General features: G+C 40.4%; 1 protein-coding gene across 2 annotated transcripts in view; it reads left to right on the forward strand.

Moving 5' to 3' along the window:
• Positions 1-25851, forward strand: part of MYOM1 (myomesin 1) — a 77631-nt gene extending 51780 nt beyond the window's left edge. The window contains exons 23-40 of one of the 2 annotated variants that reach the window (NM_204959.3): positions 260-416; positions 1392-1498; positions 1610-1654; positions 5427-5563; positions 6396-6540; positions 6989-7048; positions 7345-7412; positions 8538-8651; positions 9307-9394; positions 10096-10134; positions 10226-10331; positions 11819-11982; positions 13386-13422; positions 13722-13744; positions 15341-15396; positions 19765-19980; positions 24148-24292; positions 25443-25851. In NM_204959.3, the coding sequence (NP_990290.3) occupies positions 260-416; positions 1392-1498; positions 1610-1654; positions 5427-5563; positions 6396-6540; positions 6989-7048; positions 7345-7412; positions 8538-8651; positions 9307-9394; positions 10096-10134; positions 10226-10331; positions 11819-11982; positions 13386-13422; positions 13722-13744; positions 15341-15396; positions 19765-19980; positions 24148-24292; positions 25443-25597 (1862 nt within the window). In that variant the 3' untranslated portion in view covers positions 25598-25851. Of the gene's footprint in view, positions 1-259; positions 417-1391; positions 1499-1609; positions 1655-5426; positions 5564-6395; positions 6541-6988; positions 7049-7344; positions 7413-8537; positions 8652-9306; positions 9395-10095; positions 10135-10225; positions 10332-11818; positions 11983-13385; positions 13423-13721; positions 13745-15340; positions 15397-19764; positions 20746-24147; positions 24293-25442 lie in introns of those variants that run through there. The other variant, XM_046918553.1, reaches the window with a different exon arrangement.

The following is a 25851-nucleotide window of genomic DNA, read 5'->3' on the forward strand; positions in this document are numbered from 1 at the left end:
AATATCATAGTCTCATGGGTGCTTAGACTTGCTCAAGAAAATCAGTTGATTTATACTGCTTTTTAATCAGTTCCTTATTTTTTGTGTGTGTGTGTTAGGATGAGCAATCTAGTCAGGAGTCAAAGATTGACGTTGTCAATATTTGCAGCACTTTATGTGCCACCTGACAAAATAGAAAGGATCTTCTTAATCCACCCAATGAATCAGAATTGTTTGCTGTCCTCTAAGAAAATGGAATTGCCCTGTTCTGATCTTTCAGGAACTAAGGAAGTGGTGGTTAATGTGGATGATGATGGAGTCATTTCCTTGAACTTTGAATGTGATCAGATGTCTCCAAACTCTAAGTTTGTTTGGTCCAAGAACTACGAACCAATTGAGGATGACTCTCGACTGGACATCGATTCCAAAGGCGGAAAGTAAGAGCGCTCAGTGGTAACAATCACCCCACGTTTGAAAAACCTCAGTAGACCACAGAAGTCCATCCTTTCTGGATGGATGACCTCAGTAAGAATTCTATCTGCTGTTGTTACCAAAAGGTAATGAGTATGCTGTTTGTCAGCAAGTCTGTGTGCAGACCATAAGGAAATCGTAGCTTGTACAGAATGAGTCAGGCCTTCTGGTTAGGCGATTTACTCATAGTTACATTTGGTACAGAGTGAGAAAATCTGTGCTCTGTCCTCTTAAAACCTGCCAGCCAGGACAGGTTATTCCAATTGCTGTTATGGTAAATCTCCAAAGGCTTAAATTATTTGTCTGCTTGCTAAATGCTTGGGCTGTATAACATCATCACAATCACCTGAGCAGGACTCTGTTTTGATAAGGTCACCATAGCCTGATTTGGTAACGTCAGTAATTCTCTACAAGCCTAATACGTTTTCTTCAGGCATTTTTCAGAGAGGAAGAAATGGCAAATGTACTGGTGCAGCCTATGAAGTATTTGTGTGCTCTTCCAGTTATAGAAACCATGCAGGAAGAAACACTACTTTTGGTATTGCATATGAAAGCTGAATCAGCCTGCACTTAAGAGTACCCTTCCTCGTTCATCAAAGACCTGACAATATGCTTTTAAGTCCAATACTTTTGGCACTGAGAGCTTCTACAGCTTCCTGGAGAAGTTACGAATCTTGCACCCAGTTCTCTGCTGTTGTCCCAGAAGAGACAACTGGTCAGCTTACAGTTTCATGGGTGTTTCATGGTCTGGGCTATTTGCATTTGTACCACACATGGATAACTTTACCCTGGTTTATTCTGGTCAGGGCACCTGTACTTGCCTTGCAGTCAGAGCAGAAGCTAATACAAGGGTGTTTTAATCTGGTTTTGCAACAGTGAAAAACGAGCTTGGTTCAGACTGGTCTTACCTTTTTTATCTTTTTTTCTTTTTCTTCCCAAAGGTCAAAAGCAGTCTTTAAGGATCTTGGAGAAGATGATTTGGGAATTTATTCCTGTGTTGTTACAGACACTGATGGAGTTTCATCAGGCTACACAATTGATGAAGAAGGTAGACACACAGCATCTTCTAAGCATGATTTTTTGCTTTGCCTTCTGTTTCTTCCTGCTTTTGTGTTTCTTGTATCCATAATATCTACGTATTACTTCATATCTTTTGCAGAAATGAAACGCCTGCTTGCTCTGAGCCATGAACATAAATTCCCAAGTAAGTGAATCAAAAGTGTCTGTAGGGGAGAGTTTTGTGTGCACTGGGCTATGTATTGCAAAGCGCCTGCCAGTATCAGATAGGGAAGCTGCTAGACTGCTTTCAGATGAGTGTTTTTGAATTGAAAACTTACAATTCCTTTACTTTTCTCTCTTTCACTCAGAGTATTTGTGTATTGCTGATATTCTTCCTGCTCTTTTGTGGGTTACTGATCTAAGTATATACTAAGTATATGCTTTATATTGGATTGAAAATAAGTATCCTAATGGTTTTATTTCTTCTTCATAGCAGCATTTTGTCCTTACTCGAAATGCCTAGCCTGATCTGAACACCTGAATTTGAAAAATTATCTGCCCCTCTAATTTCATCTCAACTGAAATTAAAACAATTTAAAATTACGGTTAAGAGAGCAAGCAATGTTATCCATATATACAGAACTTCTTCTGCTGAAATTCATCACACTCTTTTCTGTTCCGCTTGGAGATGTAAACACCTTTCCTGCTGCTTGGGATGATACTTTTGCCAAGTCCACAGATTTCTTATACCTTTGTGATATCCTGACAGTGGCACAACCTTGTTATTTTCATTGGAATGTGGCTTGAATAATTGAAGAAAACAATAAATTGTAGATGGAGTCCTATTATACACAGCAAGATGAGACTTAAGCAATGAGACCTAAGCCTCACCTTATCTTTTCCCACTACCTTCTCTTCTTTGTTCCAGGCACTATAACTCTTGTCTGGGTTTTAACACCGTCAGCTCTGAGCATATGCTGCTGGCATCCCTGCCATCCCAGCTGGCATTGTTCTTCTCAGTCCCACCACAGTTTGACCACACAAATTGCCTATCTTTTTGCACATGTCATTTTCCTCTGGGTCCTTTCCCTATCAGCTCTGCTCTTCTCAATATTTTGACAGCCCAAGCATCCCCTGTTTACTTCTGCTCCTCCCAACCCTATCTTCACTCTGAGCATGAGTCATCACAGCTCCTTATTGCTGTCACCTACCCTTACTTGCCCCAACCCTTCTCTACTCAGCTCTTTGCCACATTCTGTGTTAATAACTAATGTCACAAAAACAAGTTCCTCGGGACACAGAATGCGGGTTTGGGTTTTTTATGTGTTGTTAGGTGTTAGTACACTCCCAGCTGTGCATGGAGCCTCCAGGGGAAGCAGGTGAAATCAGAGGAGGGGAAACTGCTCTTTTTGCTTTGGGCATGCTAGGCACTGTGAACACTGCAAAATTATCAATTACAATTATAGGTTGAGATATATCTTCCATTATCTGTGAGACTAGGGAAATAATAATGAGCTCCTATGGATCAACATGAAACTTTGGTCATCTCTCTGAGTGAGATCACAGAACTGCAGGGGTTGGAAGGGACCTCAAGAGATCACTGAGTCCAACCACGCTGCTAAAGCAGGCTCCCTGCAATAGGTCACACATGGAGACATCCAGATGAGTCTTGAATATTTCCATAGAAGGAGACTCTGCATCCTCACTGGGCAACCTGTTCCAGTGCTCCATCACCTCTACTATAAGAAAGCTCTTCTGCATATTAACACGGAACTTCCTATGTTCCAGTTTTAGGCTCCATTGCTCCTTGTCCTATCAGTACACACTGCTGAAAAGAACTTGGCCTCATCCATTTGCCTCCCACCTTCTTTTAGATATTTATAAACACTAATATGATGAATACCCAAATTCCTGACAAAAAATTGAGTCGCTGCCATTTCTGATTCAGCATCAGACAGTTTGTGTTTAATAAAATGGAAATATTTTGACATAGGGCTATTGCTGGTGGAGGACTGTTGCACAGACCTATCTGATTCCTTTGGGTGGGGGAGTGAGTGGCCTTTTCCAAAAATTGAATCCTTTTACCTCCTTTCAGCCTCTTCTTGAACAGTTTCCGAGAGATATTTTCTTCCCTTTTAGACTAAGATATTCACTGTTAATTGCATACTGGGACTTTAACATTGCCACAGAGCTGACAGTGAGACAAAAGCAGAGCTGCCGGATGTCTGTTCTCACTCCTGTTACTAATGCAGGCTCTGTAGAATTTCTGGCTGTTTGTTCTGAGAATTTATGCAAGATATGACATTCCTTTTGTTTCTCACAAGCAATACAGTAGGGGAGGAAGCTTCACAACCACCTCCATTTAGTACTACTGGCCCTCTAGGGCTCATTTTTGAACATTTTCCTCTTCTGTATTTTTTCATCACTCTTTTTCCTTTTTTTCCCCTGTCCTCACCACCCAGAAGCTTTATATTCACCAGAGACGTGTTCTTTGCCACTGAAAGCATGAGTGTGGGAGGGTGTAAGTTCATGGAAAGGGTGCTCTTGTGAAAGGAAGATGCAGGGAGTCCTCATAAGTGGCCACCAGCTGGTTTGGCAGTGGTGTTCAGCCCCAGAAAGTATCCCGCTGTTTAGAAATGTAGGATCATTAAGATTGAAAAGACCTCTAAGATCACCTAGTCCAACCATCACCTCCTCTCCACCATGCCCACTAACCACATCCCTCAGTGCCACATCCACACGGTTCTTGAACACCTCCAGAGATGGTGACTCCACCACCTCCCTGGGCAGCCTGTGCCACTGCCTCAATGCTCTTTCTGAAAAGAAATTTTTCTTAATGTCCAACCTGAATTAGCATGGTGAAAAATGAAGGATGAATGATGCCAGGTACTACACCAGACCCAGTCCTCTACCTGCAGTGAGGCTTCTACATAAGTGAAGTTTAGGAAAAACGCTGTCCTGGGGTTTGCATGGGAGGAGGTATAGGGTGGCACCCATCACCACACACTTTATCAAGTGTTTTGCAATGTGTTTGTGCACTCTTCCCAGTTACACCCTTGCAAGGCAGACTTTACACTGCTGTGAAAGTGGAGTTTGGGGCAGAGTTCACATACAGCATTCATGCTCTTATGTATATGAATTTGTTGGAAATTTGAGAGTCCACTAAGACAGGTAAAATGATGGAAAATAATAAAACGAGCAAATATCCCCAGATATCAGAGCATAAATCCCCCTGTTTAATGTTGCTGATTAAAATAACTTGACAAAAAGTTAAAGTGAAAGCATGCTGAGTACTTTTACAAACAGGAACAAGAAAAAAATAAGAAAAGACTGTAGTATGTAGGAGAGTACTCTTTACAAGAATTTTTTTCCTGCTTACACAGCTTATTGAATGCGGGGATTTCCATTCTTCATAAATAAGCAAATGTTTATTATTAATGAGGAAGTTTGGGGCATTTTGTGATAGTCAGTGAATACTGGAAAAGAAGGTCCCACTCAGCGAGAATTACTTAGAAAAACCTCCCAACCTGCAGTTCAGCAGCTGACTTTCTGATCTGCCTTTGTGCTTGTTTTTTTTCTTTCTTTTCCTTAATGAGTTGGTTCACTGCCTTGCAACAACATTAAGTGACTCATTAAAGATGTGTTTGCACCAGGCAGGCTCACGTTGTGCTGCAGAGCTGCTTGCAGTTTACCTTTAGCCCTGTGTTAGAATGGAGGGACCCCAGCACAATTCAAATCGTGAACGTTTCAACTCATTGAACTCACTATCTCTACAGACCTAGAGATAGAAGGATCAAACAATTCAATCTTGCCTGTTGCTCTGTGTATATGTGGGTGGAGAGGCATTCCATTGATACGAAGAGTTATTGTAAGCTTGCATACGTTAACTGAATGAAAGAAGTGAAGAAAATAGTTTTTCTTCAGAAATGCAGAATGCAGAAAAGTATATGCTTCATTCTTGTCTCTCTTTTTTGTAGCTATTCCGCTTGCCTCTGAGCTGGCAGTAGAAATTCTGGAAAAAGGAGAAGTGAGATTCTGGTTGCAAGCAGAAAAATTGTCTGGCAATGCAAAGGCTAACTTTGTGTTTAACGATAAGGAGATTTTTAATGGAGAGGTAAGGCTTTATGTTGCCTTTTTGCATGTTTATAATAAACGAGCATTAATGTCTCCAATACAGTTCCAATTGGAATTCAGTGCTAGTACATTTTCATCAGAAATAATGTATGTCATTGAAAACACCACTCGCTAGAAAGGCTTTGTCTGTAGTTCTGAGTTCCAGCTAAATTCGACTGAATGATTTTATAAACTTCCTTCATGCCTCCTTTGTGAGTACCACATGGTCTGTTAACTAGTGGGGACTGTAGAAGGTCATGAAAATTAAGGAAGAAAGTAGTTACTTCCTCACGGATAAGCAATTACTGTGGTCTTCAAGGAATCACTGCAGTAGCCCAGATCATCCAGTGTCTTTTGTCTATGGCCACTTGTGCTCTCTTCTCATATGCTTTTGCTGTTTGGAAGAATGTGTTATACCAAGGGGAAACTCACAAGTGATTGTTTCCAGCAGCAGAGCTTGTTACTTCCAAAGATAAATCGTGGCATGTTTTTGTTGCAAAACTGATAGATAGAGCATTCTACAGGGATATGGAGTCAGAACATTCAATACAAAAACTTAAAAAATATATTGACTCATAAGCAATAGTGTTCTAAAGAGATACAAATCTATGCCTTTCAAATGAAAAAGATCACAATACTCATCATAGAGCACGACTGTCACATGCTTCCATCATTAACAGATTTCTTATTTATTTGGTTCTATGTTTAGAGCTAGGGAATTAGATAGTGGGTATGTGAACAAAGAAAACAGAATTTCCCCTAAAGATATCGATGTTTGCAAAATATTCTGTGATTCTGATGTTCATTAATTAATTTACTTTCCATTCCTGAAGAAATATAAGATGAAGGTGGACCAGCATACTGGCCTTGTTGAAATGATTATGGATAAACTTGAGGACAAGGATGAAGGGACTTACACTTTCCAGCTGCAGGATGGAAAAGCAACCAATCAGTCCAGTCTGGTCCTCATTGGTGATGGTATGTGAATCTATGCTATGCTGTAGGCTAGGAAAGTTATACCAGGGTTGGCAGTCATCACTTTTCCACTGTTTTCCTGATTTAGTACTATTAAAAGTTCATGTCACGGCACTTGTCTGCCTCAAATAGAACAGAGAGCATATGTGAACTGATACTTTTAAAGTGCCCAAGGGAAAGGGAATTTTTACAGAAATGTAAAATACTGAAGGCTCTCAGGGCTTGCTTTTCTACAGATGCAATGATATCAAGCCCAAACCTGCTGCTAAAGCAAGTTCCCTGTATTGGATTTTGTAGAAAATGTGCAGTGTTACATTGCTGAGAAAAAGAATGACCCAGCGACAGGATTCTCTTTGACCTCCAAGGGACAGAGTTGCACTGGTAACAATACTGCACTAATAAATTATATAGTACATATAACCTCATATGTGTTAATGGTTTTCGTTTCCAGTATTCAAGAAGCTGCGAGATGAAGCAGAATTCCAGAGAAAAGAGTGGCACAGGAAACAAGGTATGATAAGAATACTCGTGATAATCATGTAAGTGTTAGTTTCAGAGTTCGTTTATATTAATATACTCTAAATTGAAATAGATATTTTTATAGAATCATTTGAGTTAGGACCCTTAAAAGACGTCTAGTCTATTCTGTTATATAGATGCTTACCTTCTGAAGGAGAAATGGGAAAAACAAAAACATTTCAAAATATGACAGTATTCTTATGAAGAAAAACAGATTTATCTTTGTTTTTTGTATCATGAATACCACTGATGTGGTTTTTAAAAAAGCATGTCTGTGATTTTGGACAGGTCCTCATTTTGTGGAACAGCTGGGATGGGAAGTTACTGATGAGTGTAACGTGATGCTGAAATGTAAGGTAAGAGGTAAAGAAAACACTAAGTGCAGCATTCCAAGAAACACCTTGATCAACATCTGTTTAGATGGCTAAAAGGTCTAAATAGATGGCCTTTAGTTTTGGATTCCCAACTGCATATTGCGTACAGAGCCATTGAAAGCACCATGGGCTGATCATGTTGGGGTGACTGCAGATGATCTGAGACTTGGGCAAAACTTACCTCCTTGTTCAGCACAAAGCAGCTCAAAAACTAATGAAGGCAGTGGTGAAATCCAAACAGTTTGTACTCCAACACTATAATCAGTAAACTTTGCTTTCTTTGCAGAAGCACCATATCTGAATAAACAGCAGTGCATTGGTTTCTGTGCTTGGAATAGAAGGAAAAGGCTTACGCAAAAGAACCTTCAGCAAGGGAAATATTCTTGTTGCATACTCTTTGGGTATCACCACTCAGTTATTGGAGACTAGTTAGATATGCCTGCACAGCTTCCTAAGTCGGTTAAGAGAGAGAACGGGACAGAAGCAGGGTGGGATGAAGGCAACATTTGTCCTGGAGGAATACAGAGTGCCTGCCTCAGGGCCATAAAGCTGTCATCCTCTGACAGCTCTCCCATCAATTCTAGGCAGTGAGCTAGGTCTGTCGTCCAGTCCCCTGCACATCCTCCCGGTTATTGCAAGCAGAGAAAAACCAGAACACTCTGTGCTCTTGCTGCTTATTTCAGACGAAGCACCTTGGAATATAGCTTAGATGTTTTTCTTCAAGTCTGTCATCCATCCATCCAACCATCCACCTGCTGAGCAAAAGGGAACTTAATAGGTGTGATAAGTCTTTGTGAATTCAAAGACTTTCTGATTATTGCCTGCTTAGGTGTGTCAAAATCCCCTGGGCTGGATTCACAGGATCACTGACACCTTGAAGCTGTTGCTAACCCTTTTTTTCTCTCTTTTCCTCCCTTCTGTTTCCTCCTTGCAGCCTTCATTTTAACTGTGAGGCCTCCAGCAGCATCCTTGTAACTCACTACAATCAGGTTGTAAAGCTTCAGCTGTTCTTTCATGCTGACCCAGGGTTCAAACAGGCTAATCCATGCAACGCAAGGTTCATCTGACCAAATGCAGAGAATAACTGTGATGTGTCATCCATTTCAGGTGGCTAATATTAAGAAGGAAACGCATATTGTTTGGTACAAAGATGACAGGGAGATAATGGTAGATGAAGAACATGACTTTAAAGATGGTGTGTGCACCCTGCTGATATCGGAGGTGAGTGACTGTCTGTTCTAGTCCTCATCCGAATTCAGTGCTATGAATTCAGATGAAAGATATGATCTGGTATTTCAACAGAACAATCAAAAAAGGAAGTGGGTTTTAAAAATGGAAAAAACTCACGAGGCGTCTGCATTTTGTCTAAAACAAATTTCTATCTATAACTGTTCATTCATATATTCAGGAAATGATGACAGAAGAGATAATAAGTATGACACTTCCTTTGCGTGTCAGTTCACAACAGAATGAGACCCTGTTTACGTTGTGACTTGCACTCGGGAAGTGTTGCTCACTCTGACCCTCATGGGAGCACCCTCTTGAAGTTACCCAAGGGACTTGCTTGAGGTTTACAATCTCAAGGTGTGGAGTCTGACTCGCATTAACCACTCAGTCTCTTTGCTTCCAGTTCTTCTAGCTGAGAAAGGGAATAAGCATCAGAGACCTGAGCAGACTGAATCCCTCCATGAGCCCATCAAGGCATGGCCCAGCTGCCAGGCCCCATCCCAAAGCCCCAGCCAGGAGCAGGGCACTGGGGGCACCAGGGCAGCCCCAGACATCAGACACCTCCTTGGGGATGGGGATAGGGTGAGGATGAGCTAGGACATAAATCTAGATTTTTGTACAGAAACTATTTTGAATGCTGTTTTTGCAGTTTTCTAAGAAAGACACTGGAATTTATGAAGTCATACTGAAGGATGACAGAGGAAAGGACATCAGTGAGCTGAAGCTTACAGACAAAGGTCAGAGCCCTTTCTGCATGCTGTAAGCCAAGAAGCCCGTATGTGAGGTCGAGGCAATACAGACAGCTGCATGCATCACCTTCCCGTAGTTTCCCTCCTCCTGCATAAAAGATCATCTCACCAGAACAGTGCAGATTTTTCAGTATGAATAGTATTTGAATATGCCTTATTGCATGTATAATTTTGGGAGAATGTGATGATTGGTGCTAAGCTAGATGACAACTTGTTTCCTCAGGGCTCATCAGTAGGGTAAGTCAACAATTGTAAGAAGAAATTATAGAACTAGATGTTTTTATAAGATTTCACTTTATGTTTTTGCATTCATATATTTTGAGACCTTTCCACTCATTGTGACCACTTAATTTTCTAAGCAAGTGGGGAAAAATCAAGTCTGTTACAATCTATATAGATGGGTTATCATTCCAACTGAATATGAATATTCACATGGAAAAGAAAAAGAGAATATACTTCAGTTCCACTGCAGCAGTATTCATCAAGGTAAAATAAAGTCTGGAAACTGTGGAATAACAGGCAAATTTCTGCATTACTTAGCTTTCTAATCCTTTTTAAAGTGTATATCTGATTTACTTTTGGAACTGCCTGGGGAAATTATTTCAGAGGCTTGTTCTATGCTTGTTCTATGATTGACTATGATTAAGCTGCAGACACAGAGTCTTAGTTTGTGGATTTTGTCTCCACAGCTTTTGCAGATCTGATGAATGAAGTATGCAGAAGGATTGGTAAGCATTTAAGTCGCTTCTCTGATAAATGACTCGTGACACTCGGTGAATGGCTGCACATGAAGATGTGTTCTTTGTGTTCTTCTTGCAGCTTTATCTGCAACAGATCTGAAAATCCAGAGCACAGCCGAGGGCATCAGGCTGTACTCCTTCGTCACCTATTATGTGGAAGATCTGAGAGTAGGCTGGGTGCACAAGTAAGTATGCCAAAGCTTTGCAAAAGTTAATGTGATTTGTTGTTTGTAGGCTCAGAAAGAACCTAGATGTATGAGACAGACTAGGCCCAGTTGTCTTTCCATCATCCCTCATGAGTCAGGGCTGCATTGCTTCAGAGAAATTCCACCTCCTGGATGGGAGCTGCTTCTTCCTCTGGAGTGTTTCTGAGAAGTGATGCGTGTATAATCTGTTGCACTGGCAAGCTCTGTTAGAGATCGCTGCCTCTGATTCAAAGATACCTGGCCTGGAGGCCTGCTTGTCTAGAAGGCATAATTCACAGGAACCAGGGCAAAAGGGCACATCCTCTTCACGCATGGGTTCACGTTTTGGAGGCAAAGCAAGCTTTAACATGCGCCTGGGGCAGTAAAATCCAGACAGGCCCTCCTGTGAATTCTATGAGCCTAAATGGGACAGACAGGAGAACTGAGACTCTAAAAATGAACTTGAACGCCCAGCTCCCCATAAAATTAATGGTAGTTGTGTACCCAAATCCATGAGACACCTTTGAATTTTCAGTCATTGTAAACAGTTGTACTGGAAAACTCAGAGAAATAAACAACTCAGCTTACTTTAAATCTATTATTAATATTATTTCTGCTTCACTTCCTGTGGATATAGTAACAGTTAGAGGTTTTCCCCTTTCTTGGCACCCATTTGTCATGGTATCTCCAGGAGTCTCAAACGTTTCAAAAACTGGCAGTGAATATGAATTGTTCTGAATTTCTTTTCTCCCTTCAGTTTCTCTATTTTTTTTTTTTTTGCCTATCTTTCTTTCTTGTCCCTGTCTTTTCTCTATTTAATTTTTAGAAATTAATTTCATCTTGAAGCACAAGAAATTGATCTTTGACTCTCTAGCATATTCAAAGCTATCAATTAAAAAGAAAATGAACAGCTTGCTTGAGAAATATCATATCCTTCATCCAAGGCAATTAACTACCTAGTTAAGAAGCTGAAAAATTGATCTTTTTTTGTGGAAGAAGATGTACTCATGTCAAAATGTGTTTGATTGTAAAAGCCAAAGCACAGCAGAATGTGAGAAAACATTCAAACTAGGCAAACACCATTTGTAACACAAGTGGGATTTTTTGTAGATACAGCCTTATATAGTTCTGCTGTGCTCAAGAGGAAATAAACTTATGTTAAGAAGAGAACACGAACATTTGAGGATACATGGATTACCAGTCAGATTTTAAAATTCCTATAACATATCTGTGGCTCAGGTAGTAGACTCAGATGCATCTTCATTCTCAGACCTTGAGGAGAAGTGGAAACTGAACAGAAAAAGTCTGTCATAACGATTCTGCCCCTTTGGTCTACAGTTGAGCAACGCTTTGGCTTCAAAAGCTTCAAAATATGATGGCATACCATTCTACCTTGGAAGTCATTTAGTAACTGCAGACATTTCTCACAGAAAATCCTGTTTATGTTCCACTGAAATGAAGCGGTAACACTGTTTTGTATTTTTCAGTGATACCCAGATTAGGTTTACAGACAGAGTGAAGACTGGTGTCACTGGGGAACAGATTTGGCTGCAGATCAATGAGCCAACTCCACAAGACAAAGGCAAATACACAATGGAACTGTTTGATGGTAAAACTGGACACAAAAAGACAGTGGATCTTTCTGGGCAAGGTAGGCTGTTCACACTGTTAATATTACCTGAACGCGGGTATAACACTGTGGTGGAGTGGGCACTTACTACAGACCTGGTACCTCTTGGGTTGTAGGGTCTCTGCACGTTGCCTGTAGCTTGGCATCCTGAGATAGTGTCATCCATTTGCCTCATGCTGTTCTCTCAACTTATAAATTATAATTTACTTTTTCCTGTTCCAAATACCAGCCCGCAGCTTGACTCAGAGTTGCCTACAGAGATGTCAGCTCAGTTCTTGAGTTTTCCCACAAAACCCCATGCATCGATTGACAATGTTAAACACAAGTTGTAGCGTTGAATGCCTTCTCTGTCTCTTTCTTTCAAATAATATTTGGAAGAGGAAGTGAAGGATAAGTTTGTTCTGTTACTTTCTTACTGTATTTCTTTGATGGGTATACCAGGGCTCCTTATTCTTCAGAGATGTCAAGACTGGTCCCTTTCATCAGCACAGTGAAGGAATGTTTCAGGAACATATAAGATTAATTTGATTGGCTGACGGAAGCTCTTACTCTGAGAGACCTCTCACATCCCAGGGAGCAGATTAAATGCTTCAGAGTGGCTGGCTTTCCATCTCCAGCATTTCCCATCCCTAAAGCTTTGCTTTGGGCTGTAAGCTCTGTGGAAGGCCAGTAACCTTACAGTCATCTCCAGGTTGCTCCTTCTGTATTCTATCCTCACTTTCTGAGAAAAAGAAATTTTTTCTTCCCTTTCAAAGTGGGAGATGTTGACCAACCATGTGACGTTATCTAAGCCTGAATTTATGAAGGAGACAAGAGTTCACTGTTTGATTTGTTCATGGCCATCAATGCAATGTTTTAGAGCAGATGTGAAATGCACTTGGGAAAAATAAATCTCTTGTATTCATAAGCCAATGGTCTGTGAAGTGAGGTGCACAAGGCAATCTACTGGGCTGTGGGAAGGAAGCATGAGAACTTCAGTAACACCAGTATATAACTTATAAATAAATGCATATTTATGTATTGGGATGTATGTACTCAAAACTGTTTTTACTAATAGGGGTGTGTGATGAAAAAAGCTTGAATAACATTAGTGTGGTATATTTTCAGTTACTTCCTCTATTTTATGAGGTAATTGCGACCTAACGTTCTCATCCTATGTCTTTGTGTTAGATTTTTATTTTTAGCAGAAAGAAGAAGTGTGTTTATGCATGCATATGTGCATAAATAGTTGCCGTATACATGACTGCCTTTATCAGTTGAATCATTTGGCACTGTAGAGATTATACAGTATCACAGCATGCTTCCATACATCAATATTTCTTTAATGATGTCTACGTTTAAAATTTAGTTCTACATTTTAAAGTAATATTTGTGATAGCCTATGTTTGAACCTACCTTTAAAATCTTCTTCTCTCTTTATCAAGCATTTGATGAAGCCTTTGCCGAGTTCCAGAGATTAAAGTAAGTATTATGCAATCTGGCAGTGGAACCCATAAAATAATAATGGTATTTGTTTGTTTTGTGCTAGAGCTAAATATACCATATGAAACAAGTCCTAGTCCTACAGAAACCTGTAGGAGTTTTGCATGTGACTGCATTGCAACAGTTAGGTAATGAAGAAAAAACACTATTGCCAAATGATGAGAGGCGTTTTCTTTAACTGATCAAAGACAATTTAAGAGAGAAGCTATCTATTTTTCAATCACTCTCTGTAAACATTTATTGAAATTGAATTTTCTCTTTGTTTCTTTTCAATCCAGACAAGCTGCGATTGCAGAGAAAAGTAAGTGAGGCTTCTTTGACCGTAATTGCAATTAATGTTTATGAAGGTTCTCTCCCTATACAGGAAGGTTGCCTCTTGGGAGAAAGAGGGCATGTATGCATGTATACATGCATGTGCATGTCCTACTCTGGCTGGCCTACCACCAAGGGGAAGCAAGAAGAGTGATCTAGCATTTGCACATTGCAGCTCATGACACTGTAAATGTGGGTTGTGTGGATATTTCCAGCCTAAGATCTTGTTCTCATTACCAATTGGCTTTATCCAAAAATCACCTCTATTATTGAGATATCTCATGCATGTTTTCTGCCTGAAAGTCATTCTGTTTTCTAAGATAGAGGAAATCACTCAGCTGGTTTTGAACTGTCTGAAATGTTAAATGGCTCTGCATTATGGAGGTGGGTAAGAAAGCAGCAGAACTTTTTGTATAAAGACAGGTCTGTGAATCCTCTGGCACTTCTGGATATGTTTCAATTCCAACACAGCAATTAAAATAAAAGTATGTAATAATTGTTTAAGGAATAAGTCATTAGAATTCAACTTAGATTATTAAGATCAGTATTTTTCCTGTTTCCAGAAAAAAATCTATAGGAAAATGTAACAACACAAAATGGTATCCCAGTACAGATGATTTTCAGACCTGTATAAAAACAAAGGCAGAACTGGATTTTAAGAAAAACAGAAAAAGGAGGTACAGGGATTGGAGGTAACTCCTCACTGGACATAGTCTCCAAAGTGAAAGGAATTTGGCTGTGCTATGTACAGCAACTCCTGGTAGGCCCAGCTGAGACAGCAGGAAAGGACCAGTAACAGCCCTGCCCTGGGCAGTTCATTTCTAACTCTGCATGATTCATACAGGGCTGGCAAATACAGCATAGTCATGCTCCATCAGGTTGTCATTTACTCCAGAGTGCATATTTTACAGAGTACATTAGAGGAGAATATTCTCTGTTGTCCCTTCCTTACTCTGCCAGGCTCCACCAAGATTATAACTAACATAATCCATGTCCCAGAATAAGTGCATCAAAGCCTGCATGTGATCAGCTTATTTGCATTTATGTAAGATTCCTATGGGACTTTGAGCTTAAAGCTGTAGACCGGATACCGATCCTGTTTACATGGAGATCCACACAAAGCAGAGAGATTTCACTGCTTTCACCAAGACTGCAGCCTTTCTTAGATCAACACATAAGCTCCAGCGCTTTCTTAGCTGCCATTCATTTCTTCTCAAAAGCACCACTTCTCATCTATCCCGCTAACTGTTTACAGCACTCGATCTCAAAAAATCGATGTTATTGTTTTCTGTATGTAATCACAAGTAACACTGAATTGATGGTGAAATGTGCAGGACGCACCACACGGACTTTAGTTCTGCCCGGTAGGTGACTGACATCAGCTGTTAACGCTTCTTTTGCTGTGGATGGAATGTTTCTAAAGTCCAAATGGTGTGCTGAGAATGCTGAGCAGTTCTCTCCCAGCACAGATATCAGAGACAAATTGTACATAAATAAGATAAGAGGAAAGAACTGGAGGGGGAACAGAACGTGGGACACAGTTGATTTTGAGACACCAAAGTAAATTATGCTCGTTTCCTTTCAGATCGCGCCCGGGTGCTTGGAGGTTTGCCCGACGTTGTCACCATCCAGGAAGGCAAGGTACAGTGAATTCACTGAAGCTTTACCTAACAGCCAAACAGCTCGAATGCCTTTCAATGACAGCAAAATATTCTTCTTCTTCTTTTTTTTTTTTTTTAATTTTATTTTTAAAGATTCCATCTATGACATCTGTCACATTATTCATTCCCTGTCTTCTGCACATAACTCAGTGGTCTTGCACAGATGGGTTTATTTATTCAGGGCAGTGTCTTTTCTTAAGAATTAGATAAAAGTGAGACAGCAGTGTGAGCTGTGATTCAAACTCCTTATGTAACCAGCTCTTTAAAAATTCATACACAGGTCTCACAGTTAGATTTTTACTAACAGGGTGCCATTGATATAGGCTACAGCAGGGAATGTTTTAATTCCCTTTTTCTTATAGGATGGCTACTCGTTCTGTACCTGATGGAGTTAACTTTTTCACAACATGGCACTACAGTCAGTAGTCTGCCTTTTAAACAGTGTAAAACCAGTAAACTGTTGTAACTCAGTTCTCTTCCAGACCAAAAGAGGGTTTTCTGTATTTCACCAGCGTTAAGTGGGAATGAAGTCAGAAAGCACTGACATTACACTGGATTATATCAGCAGAGTTTAACAGAAAGATTATTGTAAGGCACTCAGGGGAACGTGGCTGTGCTACTGCTCAGGCACAGACCAGATACCCCAGGAGGTCAGTTTGTGATCCTGTAACCTTTCCCCAGCGCTCTGCTTCTACAGGCTGTAGTACAGTAAGACTGAGACCAAAAGCAACTGCTTTTCACCTCCCTCTGCTCTGCCACCAGCCACTTCCTTTCTTAAGCGTGGGCAAGCACCAAAAGTAGGCATACGAGCACAGCTGAAAACCTGTAACGTGACAACTACAGCAAAACAGCTGCCTGATGTTTCCACATTCACCTAGTAGTGGTTCAGCTGGGTTAGAAGGATTTGGTAATGAGCTGGGCAGAAATGTGAAGACTTTAAAATCTTGGTCTGAGTCTCTTAATGTAATTTGTAGCTATCAGATAGATAGTGGGCTACAGCAATTCAGGGAACACTGAGCATCTTGGCATTGTAAAGTGAAACACCATTTGATAAACCTTTTCACAGAATGATTTAGCAGCTCTGGGAATGCTGTAAAAGCGAACAGCATTCATACAAGTATTTTAACGGTAGGTAGAATACAGAAAGAAATGGAATGCATTTGCAGACTCTCAGCTAATGCTGCTTGTGCTTGAAGATGAGCTTCTTATACTGCTTTGGCAGGGAAGAAATTCGGGTGCTTGCTATCAGTGTTAAGCTCTCTGCCAAAGGGAGTCAAAGCTGAGCATAAGCTCGCTAAGGCAAATTGTGTACATTTGACAAAAAGGGAGTTTGTAAAAAATGAGTTGCAAAATCTTACCCAGACACACATTGCCCTTGAAAGCAAGGACATTTGTGATGTTTGAATAAGTGAATGGAAAATTCCCAGAACTCCAGACAAATATCCCTGACCTCATGATTCTGAACGCAGTAGATGATTGTTTTGAGAAACGGAGTAGGAAAGAGAGTGTTTGGGGAAAGCACTGCTTGTTTGGGTGATGTTGGCTCATCTGCCTATTGCTTGCATACACGCTGGAGAAAGAGGAAGGCAGTTTTCTGCATCTGTTGTGTAACCCATGCAAACTGCACAATCACCACAGCTTTGAAAAAGAGTAAATGAGGTAGCAGAAGACTGGCAGTAGCAAGCTCTGATTCTGAGTTCAGCCATTACTAGAGTTCTGTGAACAGAATGGTACTGCTATATTGAACTTGAAGCATATGCGTATCTCAATCATAGACTTAATGCTGTGATTGTGGTACTGTTTGCTGGCTTTTTACAAGTGTGCTGAAGGTATGTGTGAGAATGCACAAACCAGCACCTACCAGAGCTGATCAAACAGTGCTCCAGATGGCCTAAGAGGCTTCTGCTGACATACATAAATGCACTTCAGCATGGAGATATAATTGGAAAAGGCTGTGTCAGCTCATGATAGGGAGGAATTTTAACTGACAGAAAATACTAGCACAACTTTTGTGTATAGACAGCCAAATTAACCCAAGTGGCTGTTTTATCAAAACTAAGAGGGAATTATTTTTACAAGAGAACTTTGGATCCTGACAGATGTGCACTTTCAGACATGGAAGCAGTACATTACGTCCCTCTACCCACCAGCTCCCCGTTCTCCCCTTCTGCTGGGGGTTGGTGCCTCCACAGGTAGGCTGGAAGAAGGGAGCAAGTTCCCATGACTTTGCTGTTTAAACTCACACACTGCCCAAACTACCCATGAATGTATGTGCTAACACGCAGGGAGAATAGCAGTACCTGAAATACAGCAACATAATTCCCTCTGCCACTCTACTTCCCTACTCATGACAGTCTGCAGTGTAAGGCAGAAAAGGCAAGCAGAAACACAAAAGGTCTGGACCTGCAGCACCTAGTTGCTCCAGGTGTATAGCCATCTGTGCCCCAGCTACAGATTTAGGTTGTGAACTTCTGTGTGGAACTCTGAAATACTGAGAGGTGAGATTTGCTCATGCGGGGTTTTTCAGACAGATCAGATTTCCTGATAGATGCCATAACGTTTAGACGTTTCGAGTCCTAATAAAGATATGAACACATAAGCAAAGACAGTCACCTGCCCAAAGAACAGAAAATCTGAAACAGATTGGTACAGTCACAGTGGGTAACCACTTCCATTTGGCTAAGGTGCCATAATAGTGGAATTGTCCTCCAAAAAACCATTGGCATGACCAAAGATCTCGCCATCTACATAGTGAATAATAAGATATATCTCTGCACAGTAGTTGCTGGAAAATCAGCAATAAGAGTTGGGAACATCAGGATGAGCACCAATGTCAAACAGAAGCCAGTGATATGAGGTTAAGCAAAATGTGGCTATGCTGGGGAATGACTTACTTAGCAGTGATGACTCTTTCTTTTGCTACAGAACCTCTTTGAATTAAGAAGTACTGACACCACTTTAAACACCTGAGGTTTGCATAATGTCACTAGCAGAGCAGTCTGGATGGGGACATAAGCTCATTAGCATCTTGCAGTGGCAGCTGGGGCAACTCAGAGATGATCTCATGCTTGCTAGAAAACTAGAACACAGTAAAGAAATACTGAGTACTGTAAGGGACACGCGTGCAATTCCTGGCTGAGATTAAAGCTGATAGCATGTTTGTATCGACAGTGTTAAGGAAAAGGGGGAAATATAAAACCATTTGCTTTCCCCGTGTTTTTCAAAAAGATGGGCTGATATGATGATTAAAACCACATTCTCACCAGTGGGCTACAAGAGAAGGCATTCACAGTTCCCATGTTGTCATCAACTATAGGTGCTGCAGGAAGTCAGATAGAGGCCATTTCCACCAGGCTTTAACCACCTCACACCCAGGACGTGTCTGTCAATACCAAGATATATGCAGAGGAAATATTTTGCCTTCCCTTTTGTTTTCATTTTAATCTTTAGGGGATGTGGGATTTATGTTAGTTTGATTTTTGTTCTCAGGAGTGCAGTAATTTATTATTATTTTCAATAGAGATCTCAATTTTTTACCCTGTCTGTTCATTTCAGTAGCTTTCTGGATGCCTCTATTCTGTCCCATCTTCCACTGTCACGCTACCAGATAAGGAGCAGGGAAGTGAAGGGAAGGTAGCCTGTTAAATTGATTGCTCACAGTGGCCTTTTACTGTGACAGCATATAGTGCCCAAATGTGAATTCTTCTCAATTGTCTCTATTTTGGATGTTTTTGGATTCCTTCAGTTTGTTGGGGCTTAGAACCTTACTAGCATCAAAGCAAAATATTTACTTGAGCACCAAAGAAACAGTAAAGTTTGTTTTGATTTCCATTAGAAAACAATTCAAGTCCGTTGGAGGAGCTGTCAGGGCATGGTATGAAAAGATCCTAAACTGAACAACATATTCCAGGGACACTTCGACCTTAGTTACTAATTTGAAAAGGAAGATGCTTTCTTTTCTTCTGTGGCAAACATATAGCGAGCTTAACCTGAACAAATCTACCCGATAGGTCCTCAAATTCTTATTTCATGTCTTACACAAAAATGCAGGTAATATCTGATTTTATATTAAACATTAAGCACGGAGAAGGCCCTGGTAATCCGTATTACAGAAGAAGGTGCATAAAATATTGAAAACTTTGTAATGGACTTTTCAAATTGAGTTCCTTCTTTTCCTTTGTAATGGAGGAGACTGACAAAAACTATTGATCACTGATGATGATACGCATCCGTTTACTGAAAGCAGGAAGAGAAATGCAGGGAGAGGGAACATTTGTAAAGTTATGAATCAAAAATCACAGCAAATATTTATTGACTTACATACGACCCTTTTGTACTTTTTCTGTAGGCGCTCAATCTGTCTTGCACTGTCTGGGGAGATCCTACCCCAGAAGTCTCATGGCTGAAGAACGAAAAATCGTTTGTGTCAGATGCTAACTGCATCCTGAGATTTGAATCTGGGAAGAACGTCAGCTTCACCATTTCTGCTGTGTCCACACTCGACTCTGGGAAGTACAGCCTTGTGGTGAAGAACAAGTATGGCACGGAGACCAGCGATGTCACCGTAAGTGTGTTCATACCAGAGGAAGAGCAAGAGAAAAACAATGAAGATAAGAAAACGAAAGCATGAATTTAAGAGTAGAAACAAAAGCGTGGGGGAGATTTTGGATGACAGTGTTGACATAAAGCGTGTGTGTAAACGGCTTTCTGTTTTAGCAGGTAGCCTTGGATTTTTCCATTCACTTCACTTGTGTTTCTAATGTGCTCAATTGTGCTGGGGAAAATAGTGCCTTTCCTAAATATTTCCTTACTGCTAACTTCACAAATCCTAGCTGTGCCATCCTCACCCAGGCCAAATGCATGCTGGCTGTAAACACATCTGCACAATTTTACCTCGTTCCTGGGGTGTTTGACCCCACAACACAAACAAAGAGAGTGAAGAAGCATTTGAGTGGAGGCAACTGATGAGATAGATGGAAAGACTGAAAAATGATCAAGGCATTTTTGAACAGCAGTTTAGGTTTGTTCCAACTTTGGTAATGTAGCATAGATGGAATGTGTTAGCGAATTCAAACAATGGAGAAATTAGTGCTGGTCTTCGTCTACATTAAGGCCCCTCTGTATTGCTGTGTTAATTTAGAGAGGCCTTAATATGGGTGTAGGTTACATCCATAAGTATGTCTAATCTGCCCAATTGGGGTAAAAGTACTGTAATATAAATGAAAACTAGACTTAGGAGGCCAGAAAACTAATGTGTGCATGTGTCTGCAGAAATGTATGATCTCTATGTTCACAAATAAATGGATTCACTTCTTCCATTCTATCACAAGTGTGTCTCACTGTGTCATGTTCTGGAGGTCACGGCTGTCCTGGTTGTTCACATCACCTTACCATCTTAACGCTTTCACCACTATGTTTACTTTTAGCTTTCCTTTAGATCCATATTAATCTTCACTTAAGCTTTTACCACAAAACCCTGATGGCATCACTTCACGTTTCTTTGTCCAGACCTTCACTGCTTCACAACTCAACAAGGTGTTTCTTGCCAGTTCAGCCACAGGAGTAGTTTCATGTGGTTCTGATCATGAATTTTGATTGAAGGGTGTTAGGTAAGTACTTTGTTAGACTGAAACCTCAGATAATTTCATCCACAATTAACACCGGAGATCAGAAATAACATATTTATTCAAGATCCTTTGAGAATGCAAAAATAATTTTCATTGGAAACTAGAAAAAAAAGGGGTTTTTTTTCAGGCAAAAGCATTTCAGAACCTTTCATGATCCAAAAGTACTTCAGAACCATTCATCCAGATCCAGAACACACTTCTATAGATTAAAAGCTCCTCGTAAGTCGTTTTACAACAATATCACTGATTATTAACTGAGGAGTAGCAATGAAACGTATCTATTTCTATTCAATTTGATGTGTACATATCATATGATGCAGAAAACATTTTATAAGGGTGTTTAGCGACAGGACAAGGGAAATGGTTTTAGACTGGAATTGGGTAGATTTAGAGTAGATATTAGGAGGAAATTATTTTTTGTGAGGGTGGCGAGACACTGGAACAGGTTGCCCAGAGATGTTGTGGATGCCCGCTCCCTGGAAGCATTCAAGGCCAGGCTGGATGGGGCTTTGAGCAGCCTGGTCTAGAGTGAGGTGTCCCTGCCTATAGCAGGGGGTTGGAACCAGATGATCTTAAAAGTCCTTTCCAACCCAAACCATTCTATACGATTCTATGACAAATGCTCATAAGCTGTTTTCAGCCCAATTGCCAACTAGGAGAGTAATGTGCCATATTAATAATTCTTTTCAGAATTAGTCTCACAATAGCACAGTTCTTCACATCAAAATCTAAACAACTGCTGTATGTATTTTCAGTGTTCTGTATAAGGATATATCTGAGTGCACACTTCACATACTTTCCCTTGTCATTTTTAACTACAGCAACTGCAGAAACAGCGCTGTTTCCTAGGCACTTGTTTTATTGCGGCACTGGCTTTTCAGGAAGAAAGGACAGGCAACTTGGAGAGAGTACAAAGAAGTTGCTAGCGTATGCAGGGAGAAAATCAGAAAGGGTAGAGACCAGTATGAGCTCAGCCTGGCCACTGTGGTAAAGGACAACGAAAAGGAGGCCTAAGGAGAATCAGGCCCAGCCAGCATGGGTTCATGAAAGGCAGGTCCTGCCTGACCAAACTCCTCTCTGTCTATGACCAGCTGACCAGCCTGGGGGATGAAGGAAAGGCTACTGACATAGACTTAGGTAGTGGGGCCCATCCTATTCAATATCTTTATTGGTGATTTAGATGAGGGGATTGAGGGAACCCTCAGTAAGTTTGTAGAAAACACCAAGTTGGAAAGAAGTGTCAATCTGCCTGTGAATAGCAAGGCCTTACAGAAGAGTCTAGACAGGTTGAATCAGTGGGCTGAGGCCAATGGGATGAAGTTCAACAAGACCAACTGTGAGACCCTGTATTTTGGTCACAACAACCCCAGGCAATGCTACAGGCTTGGGGCAGAGTGGCTGGAAAGCTGCATGGAGGAATAGGACCTGGTAGTGTTGGTCAACGCTCAACTGAACATGAGCCAGCAGTGTGTCCTGGCAGCCAAGAAGGCTGGTGGCATTCTGGCTTGTATCAGAAATAGTGCTGCCGGCAGGAGCAGACAGGTGATCTGTACTCAGCTCTGTACTCAGGCTCTGTACTCAGCACTGATGAGGCCACATCTTGAGTACTGTGTTCAGTTATGGCCCCTCACTATAAGAAAGACATTGAGGCCCTGGAGTGTGTTCCGAGAAGGGCAACAAAGCTGGTGAGAGGTCTGGAGCACACATCTAATGGGGAGCAGCTGAGGAAACTGGGATTGTTCAATCTGGAGGAGGCTCAGGGGAGACCTTATTGCCCTCTAAAATGACCTGCAAGGAGGTTGTGATGAGGTAGGGGTAGAGGCCTCTCCTCACAGATAATACTGATAGGACAAGAAGGAATGACCTCAAGATGTACCAGGAGAGATTCGGATATTAGGAAAGACTTCTCCCAAGGAGTGGTGAGGCATTGGAATAGGCTGCCCAGGGAGGTGGCTGAGTCACCGTCCCTGGCGGTGTTTAAGGAAAGGGTAGATATGGTACTTAGGGACGGGACATGGTTTAGTGGATAATATTTGTGGTAGGTGGAGGGTTGGACTAGATGATCTTAGAGGTCTTTTCCAATCTTAATGATTCCATGATTCCATGATTCTGTGAAGATGACACTAATAAGTTCTGCACAGTTTATGCTTACTTAAATCCTTGCCATCTGAGGCTTAATGCCAGCCATAGCTAATGATAAAGGCCAAGTGGATGTGTGAGGGATTTCTTAATGTCCAGTACCATGACAAGTTCTACATGCTACCTTTATCTGGAATAAATTTATTTTCTTCTAGAATTAATTGCACATCAGAGGGATTTTTAACATTAAATTACATAAAACTACTGTGTTTTCAGCATCTCACATAAACAGCAAATGTATTCAGCCATTACACAATCTTATCTACTAAAATATTTCAAACTCAAATATTTAATGGGATTCTTGCAATCTTAAGTGTGCAATTACGTACATTAATGAATCATGATCTCAGTTAAAAATAGTTCAAACTATTTAGTTACAGTAGCTGTCTTTCAAAGTAAAATGAATTCATTATTAATTTTCAAAATACAGTCAGGGGAATATCTATAATTTGAGATGCAGCAAGCTTTTGGAGTTTAAAAAAGAAATGTCAAATTATTTCATATTTTTACTTAGTATGATATGAAGCCAGCCCAAGGATGAAAAGTAGGTCACTCTGTCCTGGTTCCAGAACATGTAAAAGCAACGTTTCATCTCTTGTCCATCTTCCCTAGCCCAAAGGAGAACTTGACTTGCCCCTTGCAAGACCTGATGTTTATTACTTAGTATTAGCATAATCTAAATAAGGATTGCATTTTGGCAGTAGCTTGTTTCTACAACTTCATCATCAAAAATCTGTTCACCTGCCTCTATCCATTCAGCAGAACTGCAAGGTAACACAAGAAGTGAGCCACCTCCCAGATAATCTGGATTCTGTATCCCTTTAGTTCAGAAGGTGTATATGCCCTGAATTTGTAGCTGTTTCTATGCATATTGCTTTCAGGGACTCAGTTATGATGATTTCAAACAAAATTTGTCACATATTGCCATTTCTCGCTCGTGCAATTTTGTTCTTGCTTTGCTACAGGTGATCGTGATTACTGTGTCAGGCCAGACTGATGCAGCTAAGCACGTTGTTAGCATCTCAGGACAAAGTCAAAATAATATAACTGTATCTAAAAAGAAAAAAGCAACTACTATGAGCAAACCACAACAGGAAGAGGAAAAGAAAGGTAAGAGCACTTTCACCTTTACGGGTGGCTGCTCCAAAGGAAAAATTGTTAAACATTATGCGATAATAGTCTGTATCTATCATTGCCTTCCAGGTCCCAAACAATCAAATTTATAGCATGCATGCTCTTAACTGACAACAAATGCAAAGTAGGAATTGCCAGGTTAAATAAAACCCAGTGGTATTTAGATCAACACTTTTAAATCCCTGTCCCACTGAGCTACAGGCTCTCGGCTTGGCTTACCTGACTGATAAAAGCTTTTAAACCATAATAATGCAGTCAAATTGCTGATTGCAGAGTAAAACATGTATACACACAGAGATTACCAACTAAATAAATGGCACTGTCAAAAAAATAGGCCAGGCTAATTGAGGGACCATAGATGCCAAAATGACTTAATTTTATCAACCAGTTTTTAGTTTTTTCTGACCATATAGCTACCATTTGAGATCAGTGAATTGTTCTTTCTTAGTTTTATCTTCACATTCAATGTCAAAGTTGGAATTACAACCATTTTTCCACCCAGTCTAGAGAAAGGGCAGAAAACAAACAGGTCTCTGGTGATTCAGCATTCTTGTATACTACAGATTGTTACCCTTATTTTAGACTCATCTATAATTGCTGCTTGGACATTGATTTATGCTTCACAATTACATTTCCCTCATTCTTATCTCCAAATAAGGCTTAAATTCCAACATTATCAGAATATCTTTTTTATATACTTTGCCCAAATATTTTTTGTTTATATACGGTTGCACAAACAAAATATTGTAAAAATGCTATATCATTACTGACAGACCATTTTATACTCTTATTTCCTTCCCTTTCTCTTGCTAAGGCACAAAGCAGTAATTAACAGCATTTCTTTCCTCTCTTGGTTGCTGGTTTGGGTGACTTGGGCATTTGTGAGCAGTTCTGTACACCTGATTACTTACGTGAGAAGCAATTATTTCTGTGTGTATATATTCTGCAGGTCCCATCCATTAATTTATTTGAGACATAAATACTTGGGCTTGCTTTGGCTCTCTGACACATGCTAACACTATCTGTAATACTGAATGTCTTTAAATGGGTGTGGGAAAAGGAATGGAACATACCTCCATGCTGCTGAGCACAGTAAATATAAATTTTATTGCCTCTCCTAAATCAGATATTAAGCCATATGTAGATGAAATTATTGCCACAGAAGAGACACCTGATTCAAAAGAAATCCCCAGAGTGGAAAAAGAAAAGAATACAAAGAGCAATCAACAAACAGCAAAGAAGACTCATGGAAAGGCTGCAGCAGCAAGAACAGTTCCTTAACCCATAGAAAGCCTGGGAACAGGGGAAAAAAAGACCACTGGAGAAAAAGCCTTGAGTTACATCCAGTGTTCTTGAATGAAGAGTATGAACTCGCTAAGATCTTACTATGTACTAATAAGTTCAAGTTGAGATTTCATGGGTAATAGACTAGCTGTAGTATTTGAACACAAAAGTGTGAGTGTTTTTGTATGATTTATAATACTTCATAACTTTAAATGCATAATAGGTGTGCAGTTATGTCTCCATATCAGAGT

Source organism: Gallus gallus, chromosome 2 (genome assembly GCF_016699485.2).
Source record: "Gallus gallus isolate bGalGal1 chromosome 2, bGalGal1.mat.broiler.GRCg7b, whole genome shotgun sequence".
NCBI classification, from domain to species: Eukaryota; Metazoa; Chordata; class Aves; order Galliformes; family Phasianidae; genus Gallus; species Gallus gallus.